At 41.5% G+C, this 22365-nt stretch overlaps 1 protein-coding gene across 2 annotated transcripts in view; it reads right to left on the bottom strand.

Moving 5' to 3' along the window:
* Positions 1 to 22365, bottom strand: part of SLC12A8 (solute carrier family 12 member 8) — a 652049-nt gene that overhangs the window by 455944 nt on the left and 173740 nt on the right. For both annotated transcript variants that reach the window (XM_069616644.1, XM_069616643.1), the window contains exon 5: positions 11270 to 11501. In XM_069616644.1, coding sequence (XP_069472745.1) covers positions 11270 to 11501 — 232 coding nt within the window. The remainder of the gene's footprint in view (positions 1 to 11269; positions 11502 to 22365) is intronic.

The raw sequence follows: 22365 nt of genomic DNA, 5'->3' as shown, positions 1-22365 counted from the left end.
TCTTCACACAATACTGTGTTAAAATGTATGAGGGCCACTGATTAACAGTATCATGAACAACTATAAAGTTGGCAGCTTGGTGACACAGGCCATATTGCCACTTATCAATGGGGTAATAAGCTACAGCATGGGTATATCGACGAGTGTAGTCTTACTCTACATGCGGCAGACTGTAGACCACGTTTGGTTTTGAGTGGCATTGTGATCAATATGGAAGAGGATATCAAAATGGTAAATGTCTAGATATGTGCAATCACACTGCACACATCGTCAGTAATTAGTGCATGATTGCAAAGGATTTATTCAAATAAACGTCAGCCTGACACGTGTTTCGAGACGTGCTCTTCCTCTGGTACTACTTCCTCCATATGGTACTAATTTGGATCTCTTTGATGGTCTCTCTCTGTATGTATGTATGTATGTATGTATGTATGTATGTATGTATGTATGTATGTATGCCTCTTGTTGAATAATTGTCCAAATTGGTATCGATGTACTCACTCTTATTGATAAACGTATGCAATTCTTTCTGTGTAAACCTGGCTTTTATTATTGATGAAACAATGCAATTTTCTTTGGTCAACCTGGCCATTGTCTACCTCGTCCTTGGTCTTTGTCCTTGGGTTATGTCGCCTGCTTTGTGGACATATTGATAGTAATTGTATCATGATCATTTTATGCGATTACTGTGTGACAATCAGCTTCAGAGGAAGAGCATGGCTCGAAACACGTGTCAGGCTGACGTTTATTTGAATAAATCATTTGCAATAATGCACTAATTACTGATGATGTGCGCAGTGTGATTGCACATATCTAGACATTCATTTCTACCTCTGTAGTGTATTTAGGCAAAAATACCCACAATTTACTGTCACTTGCAGCCTTTCGTTTTTGACTTCTAGCTTGCAAGCGGTTGGGTATCTAAGTCTTCTTTGCCACGTTCTCCATATCAAAATGGTGTGTTCAGTCCATTGGTTGGTGGCTGTAATTCGGGTATTCACTCAGGGCAGAGGAGGTCAACGTTGCGTTGTTGTACTTGTTGTGGGCTTGTACAGTGATGTGCTGTACTGCATCAAGTTCAAAGATAATAGTCTTGCTGTTCTTGTTGGCTAAGTCACAAGGGAAACTCAAGCCACTGAGAGAATGGTACTGAAATGCTTATTTGATGTAGAGATAAAAAACATCGATGATCTTTTCATACAATGATGTGTTGGTACCAGGTGATCTGCGGATCGTGTGTCAAGTCCATGCCACTGAATGGTAAGAGGTGTAGTGAAATATTTAGTTATGCATTGCCCTGTGCAACTGAACTGCACGTTTTCTTTTTCTAGTGCAGTTGGGACTTTAAATAATAGACTATAAATGTGTTTTCATCATTGTTGGAAAAAAATCGTTTTAGTCAGAATTATGACATGGGTATGTGACCTCACTTTAGAAGTGGTGTTATATTACACAATGGGTCAGCACAGCATTAGTTGGGTGGCATTAGAATTGCTGACATTGTGTTTCAAAACATAGGCGCCACGTGACGAGCTCTGTCAATGAAGGATCATTGGTATGTGTAAAATAATGGAAAGATACAAGCACATGCAGAATGAGATTATTATTTTTTATTTGATTTATTTGTAAACACGCTCCTGACGAAGTTGATCGTATCTGGGCGCAGATGTATCACATAGCAATTAATCAGCTATTTATGAATGTGTTATCAGTTCCGCAGTTTTGCACATAAGAGATTAGACTTCAGTGTTACAATTCACAAAAGAGATGGGTCTTTACAGCCTTTCGGAAAGCCATGAGCGTTTTATGTTCTCGAATAGCACCCAAGAGGCTGTTCCAGAGTTTTGGACCATAAACTACAAACCTATGGTCCCCTTTATTGAGGTATCTAGACTGTGGCACTTGCAACAACAACTCGTCAGATGAGCGTAATTGACAGCCAGGGACTAACATCTTTATTTTATCCAACAAATAACTTGGTGCTAGCTGGTTTATGTATTTGAACATGAAACAGAATTTTAAAATGTATGCGTTCCTTCACAGCTAGCCATTGTAATGACCGCCTTAAATTAGAAATGCGGGAAGATTTTGCCACCCTAAACACCAATCTAACTGCCGCATTCGGGGCTACTTGCAGTCTCTGTAATTGGAATTGTAATGCTGGGATTCCTGTCAACAGAGCATTTCCATAGTCCAGTCGGGAGTTAATGAGAGACCCCACGACTGTCGCCCGGTCCAAATCCGCTATAAACAGAAGGATCTGTCTAAGCATCCATAGGGTGTAGAACACAGATGACATTTTTGCACTAACCTGAGCTCCACACCCCATGTTATCCTCCCAGATACAGGCCAGATTTTTTTTATTTTAGAGGAGAAATCCAATTGGGAGCCCAATAAGCATGGTGACGGTAACTGCTTGTTATGTTGCAGATCGTCCCGGGAGGATAGCTCAGCGGCAACATTCTCCCCTTGGAAACAAGATGACACGAAGCAACACAGGTTCGATCCCCGGGTCCGCACTTAGAAACCTCTGGGTATTAAGCGCGTTATAAATACGCAACTAAGACATATTCCGGTAACAGCACCTCGATGCCCCTGGGCCGTGTGAGCGCTTTCAAAATGCAAACTAAAAATGGTGCGACCACTGGGGGCCTCCATTAGACTGAACTTTGTAGAAGAGTCTGGATTAGGCGATGGGTACGACAAGTACATCTATGTTGGGAACGGTTTATGGTGGACATTGAAGGAGGGCTGGTCCGTGCCGACAAGGTCTTCACGGTTTTCTTTATCAGAGATTCTGGTTTTACTCTGTCACTGCTTGATTTTCTATAACAGTAGATCCCGGAGGTTTGGAGAGGGATTATGCTGTCTGTCCTTATTTTGTTGCAATGCAATACACTGTCTCTGTTTTCGCTGCAGTCTAAAATATAGGTTTCTCCATCAGGGTTGTGGGGCTCGTAGGGCACAGAGGAGCTGTGAATGAATGCATTGCCTATACCTATTTTGTGAGCGTGGTCAATGTGTTGAATGATGTATACAAGGGGTAGGTTATATATGGTAATCTTTGCTTCGGTGTGTCACAGATGATGTAATATGATTCTGGAATCACTAACGATTCCAGAATCATATGAAAGGAGTAACTTGAGATACCAAAGACAGCAACCGCTCTGGGGGGGACCTCATTACTTGTATACATATAATAAAAATATATACTTGAATAACATCAAGAGTCCAGAGAGATAAATTATACAACAAATGGCGACGAGGATCAGCCGATCCGAAGAGGATTAGAGGTTCCCGGCACAAGTGAAGGAGAAAAGGAACGGGCGTATGCACAGGAAGAACAGCTGATCTCCTCTACAAGCAGATGGGAGGACCGGAGTAGCGAAACACATCAAAGTGTTCAGGGATTAATCGCAGTGATTCACATGTGCAAAGGCGATAAGAAAATAAAGGGAAATATACATACTTTTGCAGAAGAAGCAGAATGCATCTTTTGAATGCTACGCGAGCGCGATAAATACACAGTATTAGAATAAAGGACCTAATAAAACTTTAAAAAACGTGCGGCAGACATTTTAATGAGCATTGGTTGTCAAGACAACCTATTCAGAGTAATAAAAGAGGCTACGCTTCGCAATACGCTGCAGACGGAAAACAAAGTGAATGTTCAAACGGAGTGTCAATGATGTTGTAGTAACACTGAAACACTACTCAGGAAAGCGAATTTACAATACACTACAACAAGTATGTATTTATGATGACTGTGAAACCAATGCAAATGAAAACCCAACTTTTTTTTAGAATAAAGATATTGCAATTGTGACAAACAGGATATAGTTCACTGCAGAGATTTGCCAGAAGATTGTGTAGTGCACAGGTAGAGAGTACTGCAAAGAAATAGGAAAAAAGGAGGAAAGTCAGGCTCAGTGCCAATAAGGACAACATCAATTATCATAAACATTCAAAATGCAGAACATTGCTGCACCGATGAAATTTCTTGCACAGCCAGGAAGCCCGATATGCAGTTGGGAGCAATGGTTGGACAATTTTGAAGTGTATCTGAGAGCGGTGGAGGAGCCAAATTTAATGATGATCTGAGAGAAACTACATTATTAAACTGTGTGGGTATTGAGGCCTTGCAAATCTTTAGAACCTTGCCTGATGAGAACAATGTGGATGAAGGATCTGAAGAGGTGGCCACAGGATCAGGTAACAATAGAAAATATGAAATGGCAGTGGCTAAACTAAGAAAGCATTTTGGAAATAAAACTAATATAGTTGGAGAGATATATTTTTTTTCAAGGAGAGACTGTTGATGCATATATGGCTGCTCTAAGGGGGCTGATATCTACATGTGAGTTCACAAGAGTGGCGGATGAGCATTTGAAGGATCAATTGGTATTACAAGTTGCTGATTCCAAGATACAACAAAGCTTATGGCAGGCGAAAGACCCGAGCTTAGAATAAGCTATGGACATTGCCAGGTCAATGGAATTGGGTGATAGATGCATGAGAGAAATACAGAATAAAACTCAAGATGCTAAAGTCAGATGTGTACAGGATGCTCATGAGAGTGTTCCAGATAAAGAAGACGAAAATTTGGTTGCAGCAATTGGGAAATTGACCAGAGAAAACTATAATAGCAGCAACATGAGGAAAGACAGAGAATCTGTTACTAGAGAGCAGAGCAAGTGCTATAAATGTGGCAGTTATAGACATAATAACAATGAAAAGGAATGTCCAGCATTTTCAGCAGAATGTTACAAATGTGGGTATATAGGTCATTTTGGAAAAGTTTCTAAGAACACACGAGGAAGAGGAAGAACAACAGGGACATTTCCTGTGAACAGGAGTCAATTTACAAGGAGTAACATGTCAAGCATAAAGTCGCTAGAGGGGAATTGGTCTCCAAGCAATCCAATGTCGATGGTTAGTGAGATGGAACATATACAGAAATTGACATTGACGCCTTCTGAAGGACGTGTGGGATCATGGGTGTCCATGCTGGTAAATAACGTGCCATTGAGGGTGATGGTTGACACAGGGTCACCGTAGACTATGGTGGATGTACAAACATTTGAAAATGAGTTGAGAGGAAAGAAAGCAGATTTAAGAGACACGAGAGTGAGAGCAACTGGTTATGGGAAGATACCCATTAACATAATTGGTTATACATGGGTACATCTGTGTTTTAAGGAAAGAAAAACATATTGTAAATTTTATATGGCTGAGAATGGGTTTTCCATTGTAGGATGGTGGGAGCAAGCGTCCTTATTTATCAAAATACATCCAGGCGAAGTTTTAGGCATTAATGAACAAATGTGTGAGACTAGCGAAAACGTGGCAAATAATTTTCCAAAAGTATTCAATGACAATATTGGCACATTGAAGGGGTTAAGACACAAAATTATATTGAAAAGAAACGCCAAACCAGTAGTCCATAAAGTGAGAAATATTCCTATTGGTATGAGGGAGGCTCTACAAAAGGAATCGGTGAAATTATGTGAACAAGATATCATAGAACCTATTGAAAGTTCAGAATGGCTTTCACCAATTGTTATTGTACGCAAACCGGACGGATCGATAAGGATGTGTGTAGATTTAAGAGACTTAAATGAAAATATTTGTTTAGACAGACATCCTCTACCAAATATAAATGCGATGTTGACAACAATGAGGCCCACAAAGTATTTTACGACATTAGACTTGTTACCTGCATATAATCAGATGGTTCTGGATGATGAATCAAAACACCTTACATCATTTGTCACCCCGTTAGGTGCATTTAGATACAAAAGGATGCCTTTCGGGTTGGCGTTGGCAGCAACCGTATTTCAAAGATTAATGCACCAATTGTTTGATGGATTGCAAGGAGTTCATTTTTTCCAATATGACATTTTAATATTAGCAATGACTGAAGTGGAACACAATGCAAAACTACTAGGTGTTTTACAGGTTATTCAAGAAAGAGGGCTCACACTCAGGATAGAGAAGTGTAAGATAAAGAAAACTTAGATGACTTATCTATGTCATTCTATAAGTGCTGAAGGCATAAAACCAAAGAATTCTCTAGTGGATACGATTATGGGAATTCCAGAACCCATCAACAAAGACCGCCTTTGCCGCTTTTTGGGGCTAGCAGAATACTATTCAAAATTTGCGCATCGGTTTTCAGACAAGTCATGTCATATGAGAGAATTAATGAGTAAAGGCATGAAATTTGACTGGTCGGCAAACTGTAAGAAAGAATTTGAATTGTTAAAAGAGCTGATCAACAAGGCTCCGACCCCAAAAATGTTTGATTATGGTGCCAGGAGTATCATCTCAGTCGACGCCAGTGGAATAGGACTAAGATGGAGTTCTCGAGCAAGTACAGAATGGTATGGTAGTATCTGTTGCCTTTGCCTCCAGGATGTTAATGGGGGCAGAAAGAAATTATTCCACTATAGAAAGGGAGGCGTTGGGTGTGAGGTGAATACTAGAGCATTTTAAAAGTCTAATTTGGGGTGCACCGATTGAAGCAAGAACAGATCATAAACCATGAATTCATGTCTTAAGTTCTAAAAACATGCAATTAACATCACCACGCATCAAAAGGTGGATTTTAAACATTATGCAGTATAATGTCAAAGTGAAGTATACACCAGGTAAATCTAATGTAGTGGCAGATTGCCTGTCGCGGTTGCCCTCGGATGATTTTGAAGAAGAGACACGGAGGTGAAGGCCTAGAAGATCGAGATACAGACTGTGTAATTGCGCAAATCACCTCAGTCTTTTCAAAAGAGGAGTGGATCGAGTCAACGAATGATGATATTGAACAAAAACACTTAAGAGATGCCATTAGAAATGATTGGAAGAGTGTTGATCAAAGTGTCAAGTTTTGGATCAAGATAAAGGATGAAATGTCTTGTGATAATCTATGTGTATATAGATATATATATATATATATATAGAGGATATCGCATAGTTCCTCCAATTCAACTGAGAGAGAAAATAATGACCATTGCTCATGAAGGGCACGTAGGAAGAAGCCTTACAAAGAGAAGAGTAAGAGAAGCATATTGGTGGCCTGATATGTGGAATCAATTGGAACAATTGGTAAGTGAGTGCACAGTATGTGCCATTAGTGATAAAGGGAGGAAAACACAGTTTACACTGTTACAACCTGTTGAGATACCTAATGAGACATGGACAAAATTCGCTATAGACATAACAGGTCCATTTGAGAGGTTGGAGCCTCAAAAGATATAGATCATTGTCTTGATGGACTATACATCAAAATATGGGTAGAGTGGGGTGTGGCAGAGGAAACTATTACTGCTACTAAGGTGGTAAGATTTCTAGAAGAAATCTTCAATAGAGAAGGAGATCCCCAAGAAATAGTATCAGATTATGGTGCTCAATTCATATCTTTGGAAGTACAAAAGTTCATGAGAGAAAGAGCCACAGAGCATACGACAACAGCCTTATATCATCCCATGGCAAATGGATTAGTCGAGAGAATGAATGGATTTATAAAAAGCATAATCCAATTAGCAATTGCCAATAACTTGATACTCTCAATGAAGCATTAAATACTTTAGTTACCCCACACTCAGTCACGGAGGTAGAACCATTTACGTTGAAGAGAGGCAGAACAGCTTCTAATAGATTGAGGCCAGCTTGGCATATATTAAAAAAAAGACAAGGTGATTTGCATGGATGAGATTGTGGAAAGAGTAAAAAGGAAACGAGCGATGTAATATGATTCTGGAATCAATAATGATTCCAGAATCATATGAAAGGAGAAACTTGAGATACCGAAGGCAGCGACCGCTCTGAGGGGACCTCATTACTTGTATACATATAATAAAAATATATACTTGAATAAACATCAAGAGTCTAGAGGGATACATTATACAAAAGGGTACACGGGAACCACAGCACTGCATCAACAAGTCAGGTTTCAGTGATGAAAACATCACTGAGATTCTGGTTGGTTATTAGGTTTGTGATGTAGATATGGCTTGCAGGAAACCAGAGTATAGTGCACGAAAAACATTTCAGCACTCAAATTTACAGCTAACAGTGTGAGCTTTATTTCATTGCAATGCAAGCAAACAAACCTGTACATAGTAATCCCGTCTGACAGTCTCTGAACCCAGACTCAACACACTTTCAAAGGTTTTACATCTGCATGATAATTACATACATGCATTAGATAATTAGATGCATTTGGTGGAGGTACACATTGCATCACATTCTATAATGATTCTCACAGAAGTTCATCCTTGAAAATGTTGCAATCTTAGGAGCTTCCCGTTTCTCGCTAGTATCTTCCTATCTTACCTAGTCACGTGGCAGTCTCTCCATTACCTGGCGTTCCAGCATCCTCGCTTCAATGAGGCACATGGTTCACAGGAACCAGCTGCCTGCTTGCACATCACTGTATCACGTGCTGTACCTTTCCTACGCTTTACAAAGCAGAGCCCTGCTGTGGAGAACTGCCGCTTTCTTATCGCACAACCCAATGGGCTTTACCGTTTGAGAGTCAGCTAATCACAAGGCTTTACAGCCCTGCCACTTAGGGCATTGCATGAAAGTGGGGGTAAAAAGGTCATATTGTAAGCCACTAGCCAGGCATAACAAGTGAGTTACCCCCTCAGTTCTTCAAATGCACGCACGGCACACCATTTCCTACTGGCCAGCAAATACCATGTGCCATGGGATAGTGGCAAGAACAACATTTAAGGCCTGATTTAGGCATAGTTACAAGTGTTCGTTCTTAATAAGAAAAACATGGCATTGCATATATTCATAATGGGTGCCCATTAAAATCTGTTCCCACAATGTGCTTTAATGAGCATGAGGTGTAGTTTGTGTATTGGCAGTGGTTTGTGCAAGTGGACAACTGGAATGTGTATGAGATGGCAGAGTGTTTCTGAGAGGCTCTGCTTGTGGAATGAATGTCTGCAAAGGTGTCTAATTCTGGATATATTGCGCAGGTGTGCGTGTGGTTTGGCACAAATTGGTACCTTACCTGAGGTGCCCAAACCACATCGTCCGTCTCTCTGCCCTCATTGGCTTGAACATACACAACCAGGGGAGACACTTTATAGGAGTCGACCCTTGTTTTTCTGTCCTTATGTTGCATAACTAAGCTTGCTGACCTGCATGATTTGGGAAACAGGGGGGAGGAGCCGATTTACGTGACGTACTATTAGCCAGTAAGCAAGCTAACAGCAACTAGATGCTGATGTTCCTGCAGGAGAAAGAGTCCCATTTCTCCAGGTGTGGAGGTACAGGTGAGCATCAGCGTGTCAGAGTCACTTGAATTCCTCTTAGCCAAGCAGCAAATGGCAAGTCACTGGTTGTGATACCAGAGTGCAGATGGGTGATTTCCTAATTCACAAGCTGTAAAAGGTGGAGGGTAGAGGATCTTCAGCAGGCCTAGGAAAGAGTTAGTATTTTCACTGCTATTGTGGGCTATATGTTCGACTTTGGTTGGACGGAATTTACTCTTAACCAAGGTTTAGTATTTTTACGCTGCATATTTTTGAAGATTATTCAGCAGAATTGGTCACAACAATTGCTGTGACCTCAAATGAATAAACCAGAGACACGCTGTAAACCCCAAAAGGGACATTTTGAAATTCCCAAACTAAGTACCTATTAGAAACAATTGCTACAGCTCCAGGAGTAATTGGTTAACAGTGTGTTGTCAACACTAGCGTACAGTGACAAGACAACACAGTAAAGGTACAACTCCCACTTTTCAAAGTGAAAAACTGGTAACATTAAGAAGTTGTAACTGAGGAGTAAAAGATATTGCAACACAATTATATATTCTGGTGCATGAGAAAAAGTGCACAATGCCATGAAGGAAAATAAATACAACGTGTTGATTTAGTGTATCCAGTTTCTTTTTCTTGAATTAGTCTCCAAACTTGGTTTTTCATTTTATGGCTGTCACTGGGAGCATTCTGGCTTTGTTTAACTTATCTCATCCTAATCATTCTGTGTTGCAGATTTGGGCTTCCTTCGTCCAAATACAATTACTTGCATACATAGATACACCTACACACACACTACAAAATCCATTGTGTTTGACTCTGCAGGAGCTGAGCCCTTGCAGTGTATGCTAAAGTATGTTACATGAAAATCAAGTCCTGCCTATCAAACGTGAAGATTGCAATTTTAAAAACAAATTGTATACAAAAGTAAAGTTGACCCAGCACTGACTGTTTCAGCGGAAAATAGATCGAAATGAGCTGGAATTTGAAAGGACAGATTTGCAATTACTGTCATTCCCCTATAACAGGTTTCTTCAACAGTGATCTGGTAAATGTCCTTGACAGTGTGTGAAAGTGCTCGCAAAGACATGCCTGTTAACAGGCATACAATATGATGGTATTCTGATCATTTGCAATTTTTTCAGTGATAGGCAATGCAGCATTGGTCAAAATCAACAGGAGGACTCCCCATAATATCCAATTCTTACTATGACGGTAAATGATGTGCTCTTAGCTGGTATGGAATCACAAAAGGTCCAATTGGGCCACTATTCATTCAATTAACTTCCATGTTATTTATTGTATTTTAGGCAGTTACTGAATCGATATGCCCCAAGGTGGCGGGCCGTCCCTGTAGTTAATGGCCCGCTGCCCAAGTTGTGGGCCCGAGCACAGCCCGCGTTCCAAGCATCCTGATTGGTCAGCACCCCCTCCCAGGGTGCTTATGAGCATGAACCTAGCTTCATGAAGTATTGGAGTGCTGAACATCAGTTGGTGTCAAAGGCATACCTTTAGTTGGTTTTGAGGAAGGCAGTATTTACAATAAAGCATTAATTACAGGCAGCATACAAAATGTATTTTCACTTCAATTTTTATAGTTGTTTTTGTATGTTGTATTTTATGGAGCTTTCCACTACAAAATAAAGATTAATTCATTCATATAAGCAGCATATCAGGTGCTCTAGATGGGAATGGTTAACATTTACTGTTCGTTCGGAACGTATGACATTGCAGACAGTGGAGTGGCACAGGGAATTGGCTGTAGTGAGTGGTAGGTAGAATGGATACAGGGCTAGGTAGGTCCTTGAAGAGCTGGGGCATTATTATTTCATGAATTGCATGAGGATGAGTCAAGTCTTATGCCAATGGGTACAATGTTTCACAGTCTGGAAGGTGTAGACTGAGAAACACTTCAAATTGATGGCTATTCTTTCTAATAAGCCATGGTGCCACTGCTCAACACTAGGCTATTACACAAACAAATGAGATCTTACCTTGATCTAGGTGTGTGAAAGACCCAACAACAAAGTCCAGAGTAGAAATAGCCAACAGCAGAAGCAGCAACAACTGAAGGCGTATGATCCACTTCACTCCCGCCAGGTTGATGCCAAGCAAGCCCAGGAGCACGGCCAGCGAAATTCCTCTTACTGCCCAAATATTACTGAAGCTCAAGAGATCAGAGATAGACTCTGCAAATCCAGTCACATACATAGCACCTGCAACACACTGAAGGGAGGATGAACATTTTAAGCTTCTGATCAAAAATAAGCAGTGCAACTTTCACAGAAGAGAGGTCACTTATAAACATTTACTTGAATTCTAGGGAGAAAATGTTTAAGGATGCTGCGAACATGGTTTGTAAACTGGCTCAGGAGAGCTTGCTTTACTAATGTCCAAAATATTCATGCCATAGACCTTACTTTTCACAACCTTGCGCAAAGTTGACAAACTATGTTACTGGTCAATAATTTTCTAAAAATTAACCTACAACACATGGGCTAGTGATTTGTGAATCGAGTGCATCTTTGGGAATCGATTCACAAAACCTGTTGGGGATATTTAGGCAGCAACCATCAATGCAGGGAATTCTTTCCCTCCCCAATCAAAAGCACCACACCAATATTAGTTTTCGGTTCAACCTAGTCCTGTCTGCGATTCATATAGAACCATTTAGGTCCCGCACCCGTGTGCCAAAGATAAGCCAAGAAGCAGGCCGGTGTATAGAAAGAATATAGATTTATTAGAGAATAGTAAAACTAATATTTGTACAATCACACATCACCTTACCTCACTCAGTGGCCCAAATACTTTTCTTTCCCAATAATTATTTTTCTCACAAATTGAAAACGCTAGTTGGTTCAGGGTAACACAGATCACAACTCTTTAGCCCCACAACAGGTAGAATCAAAACACTTTGCCTGGGGTTCACTTTTAATAGCATGTGGCACCTTGAAACATGATAAGTTCATCGGCTAAACACTCTGCTTTATGCAACATTTAATTTAAATAATAGGCAACACTTTTCTTACTGGTAAAAACTATTTCACACATGCAGCGCTCTGTCTTTTTACTCTTCCTGCGTCTTTGGAAATGCTAGCAGTTTGCTTTAACTTAATCATATGTAAAAATAACTTTAACTGGCGCTGCACTCTTTGCAATGCTGGCAGTTTTATAAATAACACAACAAACTTTTCAGAACAAACCCTTTTTATTTATATTTGAAACCCTTTATCTTTCACCACTATGCAAGGAAAGATCTCCTTTCTCTCAGGAGTCACTTTCTCACTTTCAGTAGATAAGCTTGTAAATCACTGATGCCCCGATTCATGGATTCTTTGCACCGAAAAAGAAACGGGATTTGTGCGCCATTCTGCCCGCAAATCCCTGTTCAACAAATGGGGATTTGCGGGCAGAATGGCGCACGGATCCCATTTATTTTGGCACAAAGAATCCATGAATTACCACCTGAATCTACTCTGTTTAACTTTGGGAAGACAATGTTCTGCCCCAGCACACAAACCCAGGTATTCAGTTGATCATTTGGGATCCCTCGGTTTTAAGGCAGGGTTCAGGGCAATGGGAAGCAGTAGGGAATTTTGTTTTTAATGCACCCCTCCCTTTAGGGAATTTTGCAGATGGCAAAATATATAGTTGTACCCAATTACTTTACAGACTATTTGTATCCACAATGGACCAATATTGTTAATTTTGAATTCCAATAAAATCCCCCTGTATAATTTGGCTATGTAGGAATTAATGACATTATGTTTTAGTAAAAATACTAAGGGTATACTTTGTGTGCCCACCCGATCACTAATGGGAAAACTACTCAATAAAACAGACCCCCACCAGGCTTCGTTTTGTTGGACAGGTTTACTCACATAAATCTCCCTTGGTCTGCGCTCAGGGGAAAAAGACATCAAGGCTCAGGTCATCATACATGTACAGGACAGGGACCATCAGAATCCAATATCAGTCATGGATATTATCCAGACTCTGTTCATCAATTTTGCCTCTCCCTAGTCATTGAGCCCAGCCTCGTTTAGTCCTTGCCAAGCCTCCTCCAGCAATTTTGGTCAGCAGTTCCAACTCAGATGAAATCAGGCAGGCAGTCCTCCCTCTCATTCAATTGAATGAGAGAAACTTCCAGCTAGTTCCTGGATTTCCATTGTGCGCCTCTTTATAAAACCTAAACCAGACTACAAAAAAGTCTAAATTATGAGATGCCATCTTATTGTTCATTACTTTTGATTGGACAACTATTTTCCATCCTCTTATTCAAGGGCTAGACCCTCTCCTTTGATTGGTCCCTTCAGTTTACCAAGGCCAAACTGGGAGGGGATCAGTCCACCCACTTGCATTTACTTTTGTACACATTTCAATGTTTGAACTTAAAAGTCATAACATGGCAAATATTTCTAATGTTTAGGTCAACATAATATTTACATGGCCAAAATGGTCTGCCCATGCCAGTTCTATTGAAATGTGTCTTGTCACAATGTTGCAGGTTTGAACACCAATTTTTCGTGGATTTCTCAAAATGATAAAAGTCAGTATCACACATATTTAAACACAGTTCTTTACTTCCCGTCTCCTTTGTGACATTTTCTGAGAAGCTACCATCATTAGTATCCAAGGTTGCATTCTTGGGGGAGTGGTTGCAAAAGAAAGGTATTCTCCTAACCTTTCCAATGATACCTGGATTATCTTTCCATGACTTACGGGTCTCGGAATAATCAACAAAGTATGATTCTGAATGTAAATATATGGCCTTCTTAATCATTTACATATTGTATATCACAATCAAACAGTATGTTTCGCTTCTCCAATTTAGATGGAGATTGAGCCATCTCTTTTTTTGTTGTTCACACAGGTTGGTATAAATCCATCAACATTCTTGCACAGTCAAAGGCCGGGCCAGGATCTGCTTATCTTGCACATTTCCCCCACCTCCAGCTCAGGGTAATTTTTTGTAACCCATCACTTGTCAGTTATGTCTTGGCCTACACCACAAACCGTATTTAAACACTACATGTATTTTTAAGAGTTCAACCTATTGAATGAATCTTCAGTTTTTCACAGGGGTCAGCTGTTGATCTCAAAAGCCTTAGTCTGTTCCAAGCTCCGCCCATTTACTTGGCTTTGTGAGCTTCAAGGAGATCTCCTTTCAGATAAAGAGCAGATGCCTGGCATATCTTGGGGAAAGGTGACTTTTTTATCTCTGTGTTGAAGTCATCTCTAATGAACAGAAATCTGTACTTGAGATGTCACAATTTATATCTTTAGATATGAGGCCTGCATCATTATTTGACATAATCTCATATGCAGTTTTCTCCTGTACCATGCCACCAATGTTCATCTTTACATCCTGGTATATATATTACGCATAATTCTGGCAATGTAGATTAATTTTCCCATGTGTTTATTGTTCTAATTGCACAATGCACATCTTTCTCCACGGTCTCTCTGTTTTACCAAAGGAAACATTTTCCTGTTTTGCAGTTTGAAAAGGAGTTGCTGGCCTTTCAGTCTGCCAGTCAAAATTGTGCTTTCATATTTCCAAGATAGTATTTCTCAATTTTTAAGATCATTTAATTTAATTTCCCTGGAAACAGCATTACTGTGGCACTCATCTCTGTGTGTCTTCAAAGCCCAGACCAAGTATTCTGTCCGAGGGCTGCCTTTGAACGCCACAAACCTTTTACGGAAGTGAAGGGATTCACTTGCACATACACTTTACAGGGGTTGGAAGATGTGCCTTTTCCACAGAGAGCACCAGGATAGGTACATCACAGATGCACACATTCTGGTGTCCTTTAACCCCCGGCATAGCTTCATAAACCTGCAGGATGGCGGAGGTTTGTCCATGAAAGTATTTAGTAAGGGCATGCACTTCAAATGCGGGACAAAGTGCATAACGACCCAGCACGTGTGTGCGCCTTCAAGTACCCAGCAGAGTTCATAGTTACCATAAAGAAGCATTTGGAGAGAGGACATTGGACAGAACAATTTATTGATAAAAGAACTAACATTCAAAAGGACTTTCTGGCAGCCTGTCCTGATAATAGCAATATGGACACTCTGGATAGCTGACCAACTGTCAAACCTTTGCCTCAAACTTTCTCCACCTTTCAACAGATCACTGTGGACTCCTTATTGGAGATCGTGGAGTCGTGTCGTCTGACTGGCTAACCACACGCATCACATGAACCTTGTCCTACCAGTGTTATCAAAAGGGTTGAACTCATAGTGGTCTTTTATCTATTTCAACGTATTATTAGCTCTTTTATCTCTGTCACAGTTCCAAATCGTTTAATAATGCAACAATCTGCATGGCCCTTAGGGCTTTATATTTCTTACGTCCCATTTTCCTGGCAGTAAAATGAATAATATAATCCACAACGTACATTATGGTCATCCCTAGCCATGTTTGCTTTTATTCCTAGGTTCCAGAAATGGAGGTTGCGCAAACCTACCTCTTTCCACAATAGACTATGCTACTCACCACTAAACAATATATTCAATTCTTCAGTGCCAAGAGGCTACTTTGGTTTGAAAGTTTGAACTTTACAAAACTAGTTAACACAATCTAATAGCTCAGATTATTGGTTAACTGGGCCATTTAACAATTGGTTACCATAGGAGTCATTTCAAATCTATGGGGGAGTAAAGCAGGTTGAGAAATTCTCCTACGGGTGTGTGTGTGGGTTTTTATAGTGAGATAATGATGGGCTACAATGCTCGACTTTGGTTTGGAGTCGACTTGCTGCCAACAGTTGTCCTGGCACTAGATGTTTTTGGTTCATTTTGCTGAAGTAGTGGCTGTAAATAAATTATGTTCCAAGTGGGTTTCATTCTGAAAGGATGTGAGTCCTTGATTAAACAGACTTAAACTGAAGACTAATCCAAAACTGGAAATGGGGATGTTGGATAACTAAGAAAGGTTTCCTGGTCGATTCTTTCACAGACGGGTGCATAGCAGCAATGTTTCCTGTCATGATTGCAATTGGGAACAAGTGACCAGACAAACACATGTTTTAATGTTTGCATTTGTGAACATGTGTAGCATGTGGGCAAAGTGATAAAATGGGGAATTTAGGTAAACAGCAGTACTAGTGTCAGGGTAAGGGTTGGGTTCTCCCAAGTGAGGTGCAGGGAAACCAACAAAAAACTCTGGAGTCTTCTCTCCAGCCCCACAAAGTTTAAGGGTACCATTCCCAGGCAGGTAGGCAGCCCAATATGTACAAAACTCTATGTAAACAAGTCTTTGGATTCCCAGCGTCTGGCACTAGCCTTCCCCCATTCCTCGGTATCCCATGGTTATCACTGAGTTCACAGGCACATCTCCCATTTCTCCAGCCTTTTCCTCTGCGGCCTGACCTAGTTATCTGGTTGGTCGCAGGCCACTTGTCCTTCCCCAGATTTCCCACAGTTTGCGCCTCCGGTTGATCTGCCACAAAGGGTACCTAGGGATCTTGGATTTAGGAGTGAAGGACCCATAGCAGTGGACAAAGGAGCATTATCCAAGGGCAGCCAGCTATCTCATGGTCTTCCCGATGGCTTGTAATGGCCATCTTTATCTCCAGGGAGGTGGCCTTCCACTTTCACTTACTTCTTAAATCATTATTTCCCAGGCTTCCTCTTCTCTTCTCCATGCTTCCATCAGTTCTTCCCATCGCTCGCTGCTCCTCCTCCTCTACTTCTCACCCCATGCCCTCTCATAGCCCCTTTCCCACTATAGTGATTCAATGATGCACTCTTCAATTAAGACTTCTATCTTCTTGTCCCACCTCTCCAAGGTTCCCACCTTCCGTAATCAGCTCCGAGGTATAGGCACCCAGTTGCAATCCTCTGCCCCCCCCCTTCATCGCCACTTGTGTTACTACCATCCCTGTCCTCGTCATCTTCACCCCCACCAGCCACATGATCTTCATATTCTTCACCTCTCTTAATATGTTCTGATCGCTCTTCACTCATTTGAGCACTGTTATCACTTTGCCCACCTTCTATCATCTTACTAGTTTCTCCTCTGCCCTTGGTTCTCTCTCTCCGTACAAGCTGCCCCCATTCTCTAAGCTCCTCAGGTTACTTTATTTCTGCTGGACCACTCCTCCAGTGTACTTGGCTCTGGACCAAATCCAGGTCCCCCTGCTCTGTCCTTCGCCTTCTCCAAATCAATGCCTGGCTTCACTCTCATGTTGGTAGCTACTGATCCAAACAGCCACACAAACAGATTGGGGATGTGTGCTCTTGTAGTCTTGTGTTACCGCCTTCCAGTCTCCATCTTGTGATTGGTTTGGGACCTGGCTGCTTGGCCTACCTTCTGCCATGGCTCACTGTCCTGATTTGCAATTCAGGATTTGCTAGTCCCTCCTCTTCGACAATCCTCCATTTACCTGTCACACCATGGCCTTGATAAGGGGACTCTGTTGTGTCTCCTCAGACAGCTGGTGCAGGGATTGGCTAGTGGCTCACAGCACTGAGGATGGCTTCCAGTTTTGATGCAAGACTTGGGGCTTTCTCTTGTGTTGTCCTTGCTCTGCTTGTAATGCCCTAACCCTGCCCTCTGTGTACAACCTCATAGTTTAGCTGTTCTTAACTGTATGGGGGGAGGCTTTGTGCAATGGATGGTTGGCCAACTGTCAAGTTTCCTTCCCTTATTCAGGTCTGTCAATTCTTATAGGATTATTTTACCCAGATAAGGGGTGGTAAACAAGAAGCAGGTGCCTCCATTCCTTGTTTTCCTTAAAGTGACAGTAGCTACAATATCCCCATCTACACTTGAAGCAAAAGCACTGTTTTGGTGTTGGGGATAGTCGGATTTCATTGATCGTATATCGCCACTGCTCCCTGGGTATAACTTTCATTAAAGGTTTCCCGTCCCTAGTTGGCACCATGATATGATATATGACATGATTGGTTTTTTATAACGCGCTTAATACCCAGAGGTTTCTAAGCGCAGACCCGGGGATGTAACCTGTGTTGCTCCGTGTCATCTGGCTTCCAAGGCGAGCATGTTGTCCTGAGCTATCCTCCCGAGACAACTATGTGACTTTCCCTTGCTCTGAGAAGGGGACTATGCAATGGGGAACAGGGGATCTTCCCACTACCACCGGAGAGCCCATCATCAGCTAACTTGGGGAGGCAACTGGCCCCCCTGTTCACCAGACTAGGTTTTCCCAGAACGAGGCGTGGGACTGTCATCAGATTCCTAAAGTGGGAGCAGGACACACATGGCACCTGAAGAGAATGTATATAACCACAGATTAGCTTGGTGGGTGCTGGCTATGAACAACTTCACAGACAAAGAAAAAGCTCTTGAGAGCAATTGGCGCCAGAGGCTGAAGCAGAATTTACTTGTACCTGAGTCATAGAACAGGTTTGCCGAGTAGGTTTCTTTTGTGAGTGCAGGGATCAATAAAAATTGATTAGCAGGAGTGAAAAGCAGCCCCCGAGTTTCTTGCATTATCCACTAAGCAGGAGCAAAGTTTGGAGAAAGAAACTGGTGCGTACCATGCCACAAATTAATTTCACATGAAACTAAAACAATACCATTTTGTACTTTATACAGGACTCATTATGCTATAAATGTCTTCTAGATGTGTCATAATATACCTTTATGCACAATTCTAAACATACAGAGTCACTTAGGCATGTTTCTATGGCACCTGTTGGCCTGTAGAAGTAAAAAGTAACTTTAGTGTGAAGCGAACCGGCTCCAACGGGGCTACCAACAAATGTGTTCCCTGGGGTAGTGAAAAACTATATGAGTGGAATTAATGCATCAGGTATTCAATGAAGTTGCAATGTCCTCAGATGGGCATTGCCTGTACAAATGGTTCTATATGATACCATTGACAGTCATTTTTACGACAGGTGTTTTTACGAAAGCATTTTGGCCAAAAAAGTAATCAACATTTTTATTATATTCAGGGGGTGGGTGTTTCCCCCAAACTCCCACTCCCCCACCTATTTTTAACTGTTCATGACCCCCCAAACCCTCATCCGCCCTCCCTCCCCCAAAGAAATGGCGATTAGTTTTTTCAGCAAAGTGTTTTCGTAAAAACACCCGCCGAAAAAACGACTGTTTGATGAAACGACATTGTACGCTGCGAATGCGAATAATACCAACTTTCAGCTACCATCAGATCCTTAGATCTGGGCATTGAGAACGTTTTCTACTGTTCTCCTTGCAGACAACATAAGGTTAAGATAGTACATTACTTTTTCCATATAAACTACAAGGGCCGCAGCACCACAAAGGAGAAGTAATGTTTTTTGTGGATTTCCAGCACTTGGGCACTAATAGCACGTTAGTCCTACGACTACACAATGAAGGAGCAAATCCCAACAGTTTGTGGGGACAGAGCCAGGGAGAAGACAGTCCTGGTGGATATAACCCTGCTGGGGTAATCTCATCAGAAAGTCGAATTCTACACCTGGGTATGGTTTTCCACAAGTTTTATACAGTATAAACACCCTAGTATTTTCAAATGTGAAGCTTCCTATTAAAACCAGCATTTGGCAAAATGTTTATCTCCATTTTAATCAGCACACTGATCTTAGAAGCTCCCCCCATTGAGATGTATTCAGGGAAGACTATGAGGAATTCATTCTAAACACATACCAGGAGAAGGGGGCGAGAGAGTAGAGCAAAAACACTGTTGCAGGTCTTCTGGTCTCTAACACCACTCTTTTGGACGTGCACAACGCTGGGACCCAGGCAACTGCTTAACCACAATACGGTTGGGTATACTCATCTGAGCCGATCAAGGGTAAGAACGCTGCTGTGTGCTCTTCTTGTAGTCTTCCCTTTCGTGGTTGACGTGGATGTGTCAAAATGGTGATGTCCATGGCATCTTTCTACTTCCCAGTGGATGTGCAGGAGCCTGCGCTAGTGGTAATGTGGCCATACCAGGTACCATGGATCCCTGCAGAATAACCATAGCTGTCGGGTATTCATCAGCAAGTTACGGGGTGACACTACGGAGTTCTACAGAGGGGCAGATCTTGGTGCAGGGCACTTTGGCTTTAATAGGTGTTGACCCCAAAAAAAAGTCTGTGTCCATGAGGAAGTATCCTTAAACTTTCTATGGAGAAGAAAGATAATGAGAGGGATAACTGGCGGAGCACATAAAAGAAATTAGAGACCTGGTGGGTGATTGAGCTGAGCAAGACTAGAAGCGACACTCAACAAAGTTCACCTTTTCATAAAGGATTGAGAAAAGAAAAAAAAAAGAAAAATAGGAATGGCGGTGGAAGGAATAACTTTTTCAAAAACAATCTTAGCAGTACCAATCATGGCATCTCTAGCGACATCTGCCCATTGCAATTGGATTCACAAAATGAGTAGGAATTCGGAAAAGGCAGAGGTATCCCTTCTCCAGTCAATAAGTGTTCTGCTTGCGGGGCTAAGTGTTAGGCAGAATTATATGCAGTACCCTTTGGGAACACCACACACAATTAAGACTACAAGTGACAGTACAATTTCACCTTTGGTACAAGCCTGTACTACACAGTTAAAGTGGTAGCAGTAGTGGAGCAGCCAGACTTTTCTCAAGAGTAAGTGAGCAGTACAAATAGTTACACAAAGGACAGCAATTACTATGGTTCAGGCAAACGCTGACTCAAGGTTTCCAAGTAAAAGAATATACCTTTATTTCACTCTTCAGTTGTAGAACATTACACTATTATAAGCAGTCTAAAAATCACACTCTTAATACATCACACCACTTCCTTTAAATTCTAGACAAGTTAAGCTCACAAAATGAAGTGGGAGCAAAATGGCACTCCAGCAATTTAAAAGTGAGGGAAAGCAGAAGTTAACAGAAATTAATCCACACCAACAGGTAAGTACTCAGGGCAAGCGAACAAGAGAGACTACAATCCCCCCATGCATACATAGGTGAGGCTCCAGTGCCCAAGGTCACACAAAAAGTAGAAATACACATAGCAAAACACATGTAAGAGTGGGAAAAAAGGCTCACACTCTTACCAGGTGAAAAAAACAATCCTAGAAATCCAGCAAAGCTGCTGAGGGACTCAGTTTGTAAGGGAAATTAACCATTTATGAGAATTCTCCCCAACACTAAACTACAAAAACAAAAACAGGTCATAACAGCCACGGAGGGAAAAGAAAATACGGTAGCAGGATGAAGATGGAGCAGGTTGTGGGGGACACAAAGTTCTTTTGAGTTGTAAGAAGCATTTTCCCAATACGCGGTTGGTAGATGCATAGGAGAGGGCAGCACATCTACACACCACTGGGATACAGTCTGCTGGAGGTCAAGAGAGCTTGAAAAACTTTGGAGGCCTTCGTCTGGAATAGCAGTGAGATGTGAAGCGACCAATGGTTTGAAGAGCCTTCCAACTACCTACAAGGTGCCAACAAACCAGTGGACACGAGATTGAAATTAGTGTACTTAAGACGGAAAGGATTGTGCAGTTGCTGGAGTACTTTTGTTCCCAGATTTGAACTCAGTGACACTGGTTTGCAAAAATGACATATTGCTTTACCTCATAGCCAACTTAGTTCTCCCAACAAGACTGAGTGAACACCCAGGAACGACTTTCCTCCCAGGTCGATTCTTCTAAAGTCTTCTTTAAGACATTGGGAACAGGGTGTCGGGAGCTCTTTAGTGTTGTAACGTATCTTTCTGTGTACCAAGAGGGGTCATATTAGACCATGCAAGTGCCTGAAGGAGCTGTGTTTTTGTCCCAGCATAGTGCAGTGATATGGGGCCATTTGAAGAGTCACTTAATGTGTCTTGGTCCAGTCTATCCCCTTTGTCACTTCACTATCTCTCCTTGCCCTCTGTTGGCCATATACGCTGGACACATTGATTTCTGTACTTTAAAAGATGCTTGTCCTTATAGTAAAAAGTCAGAGTTAGTTATGTTGTGAAATGACAACGATAAGCATTATGATGGGCTCATGAATTATGGGGACACTACTAGTGGCATGTATGGTGTTCAAATACTAATCAAAAGATCAATACAAAAGCATGGCTGTAGGTCCACACACCATTACAATTTACTGGTTGTGACATATTGTGGCTGGACACTTTAAATGCCTTGATCCACACTGATC

Source organism: Ambystoma mexicanum, chromosome 9 (assembly GCF_040938575.1).
Source record: "Ambystoma mexicanum isolate Mex_15411 chromosome 9, UKY_AmexF1_1, whole genome shotgun sequence".
In the NCBI taxonomy this organism is placed as follows: domain Eukaryota; kingdom Metazoa; phylum Chordata; class Amphibia; order Caudata; family Ambystomatidae; genus Ambystoma; species Ambystoma mexicanum.
The sequence above is the reverse complement of the archived record's forward strand: the minus strand, read 5'-3'. Positions and strand labels throughout refer to the sequence as shown.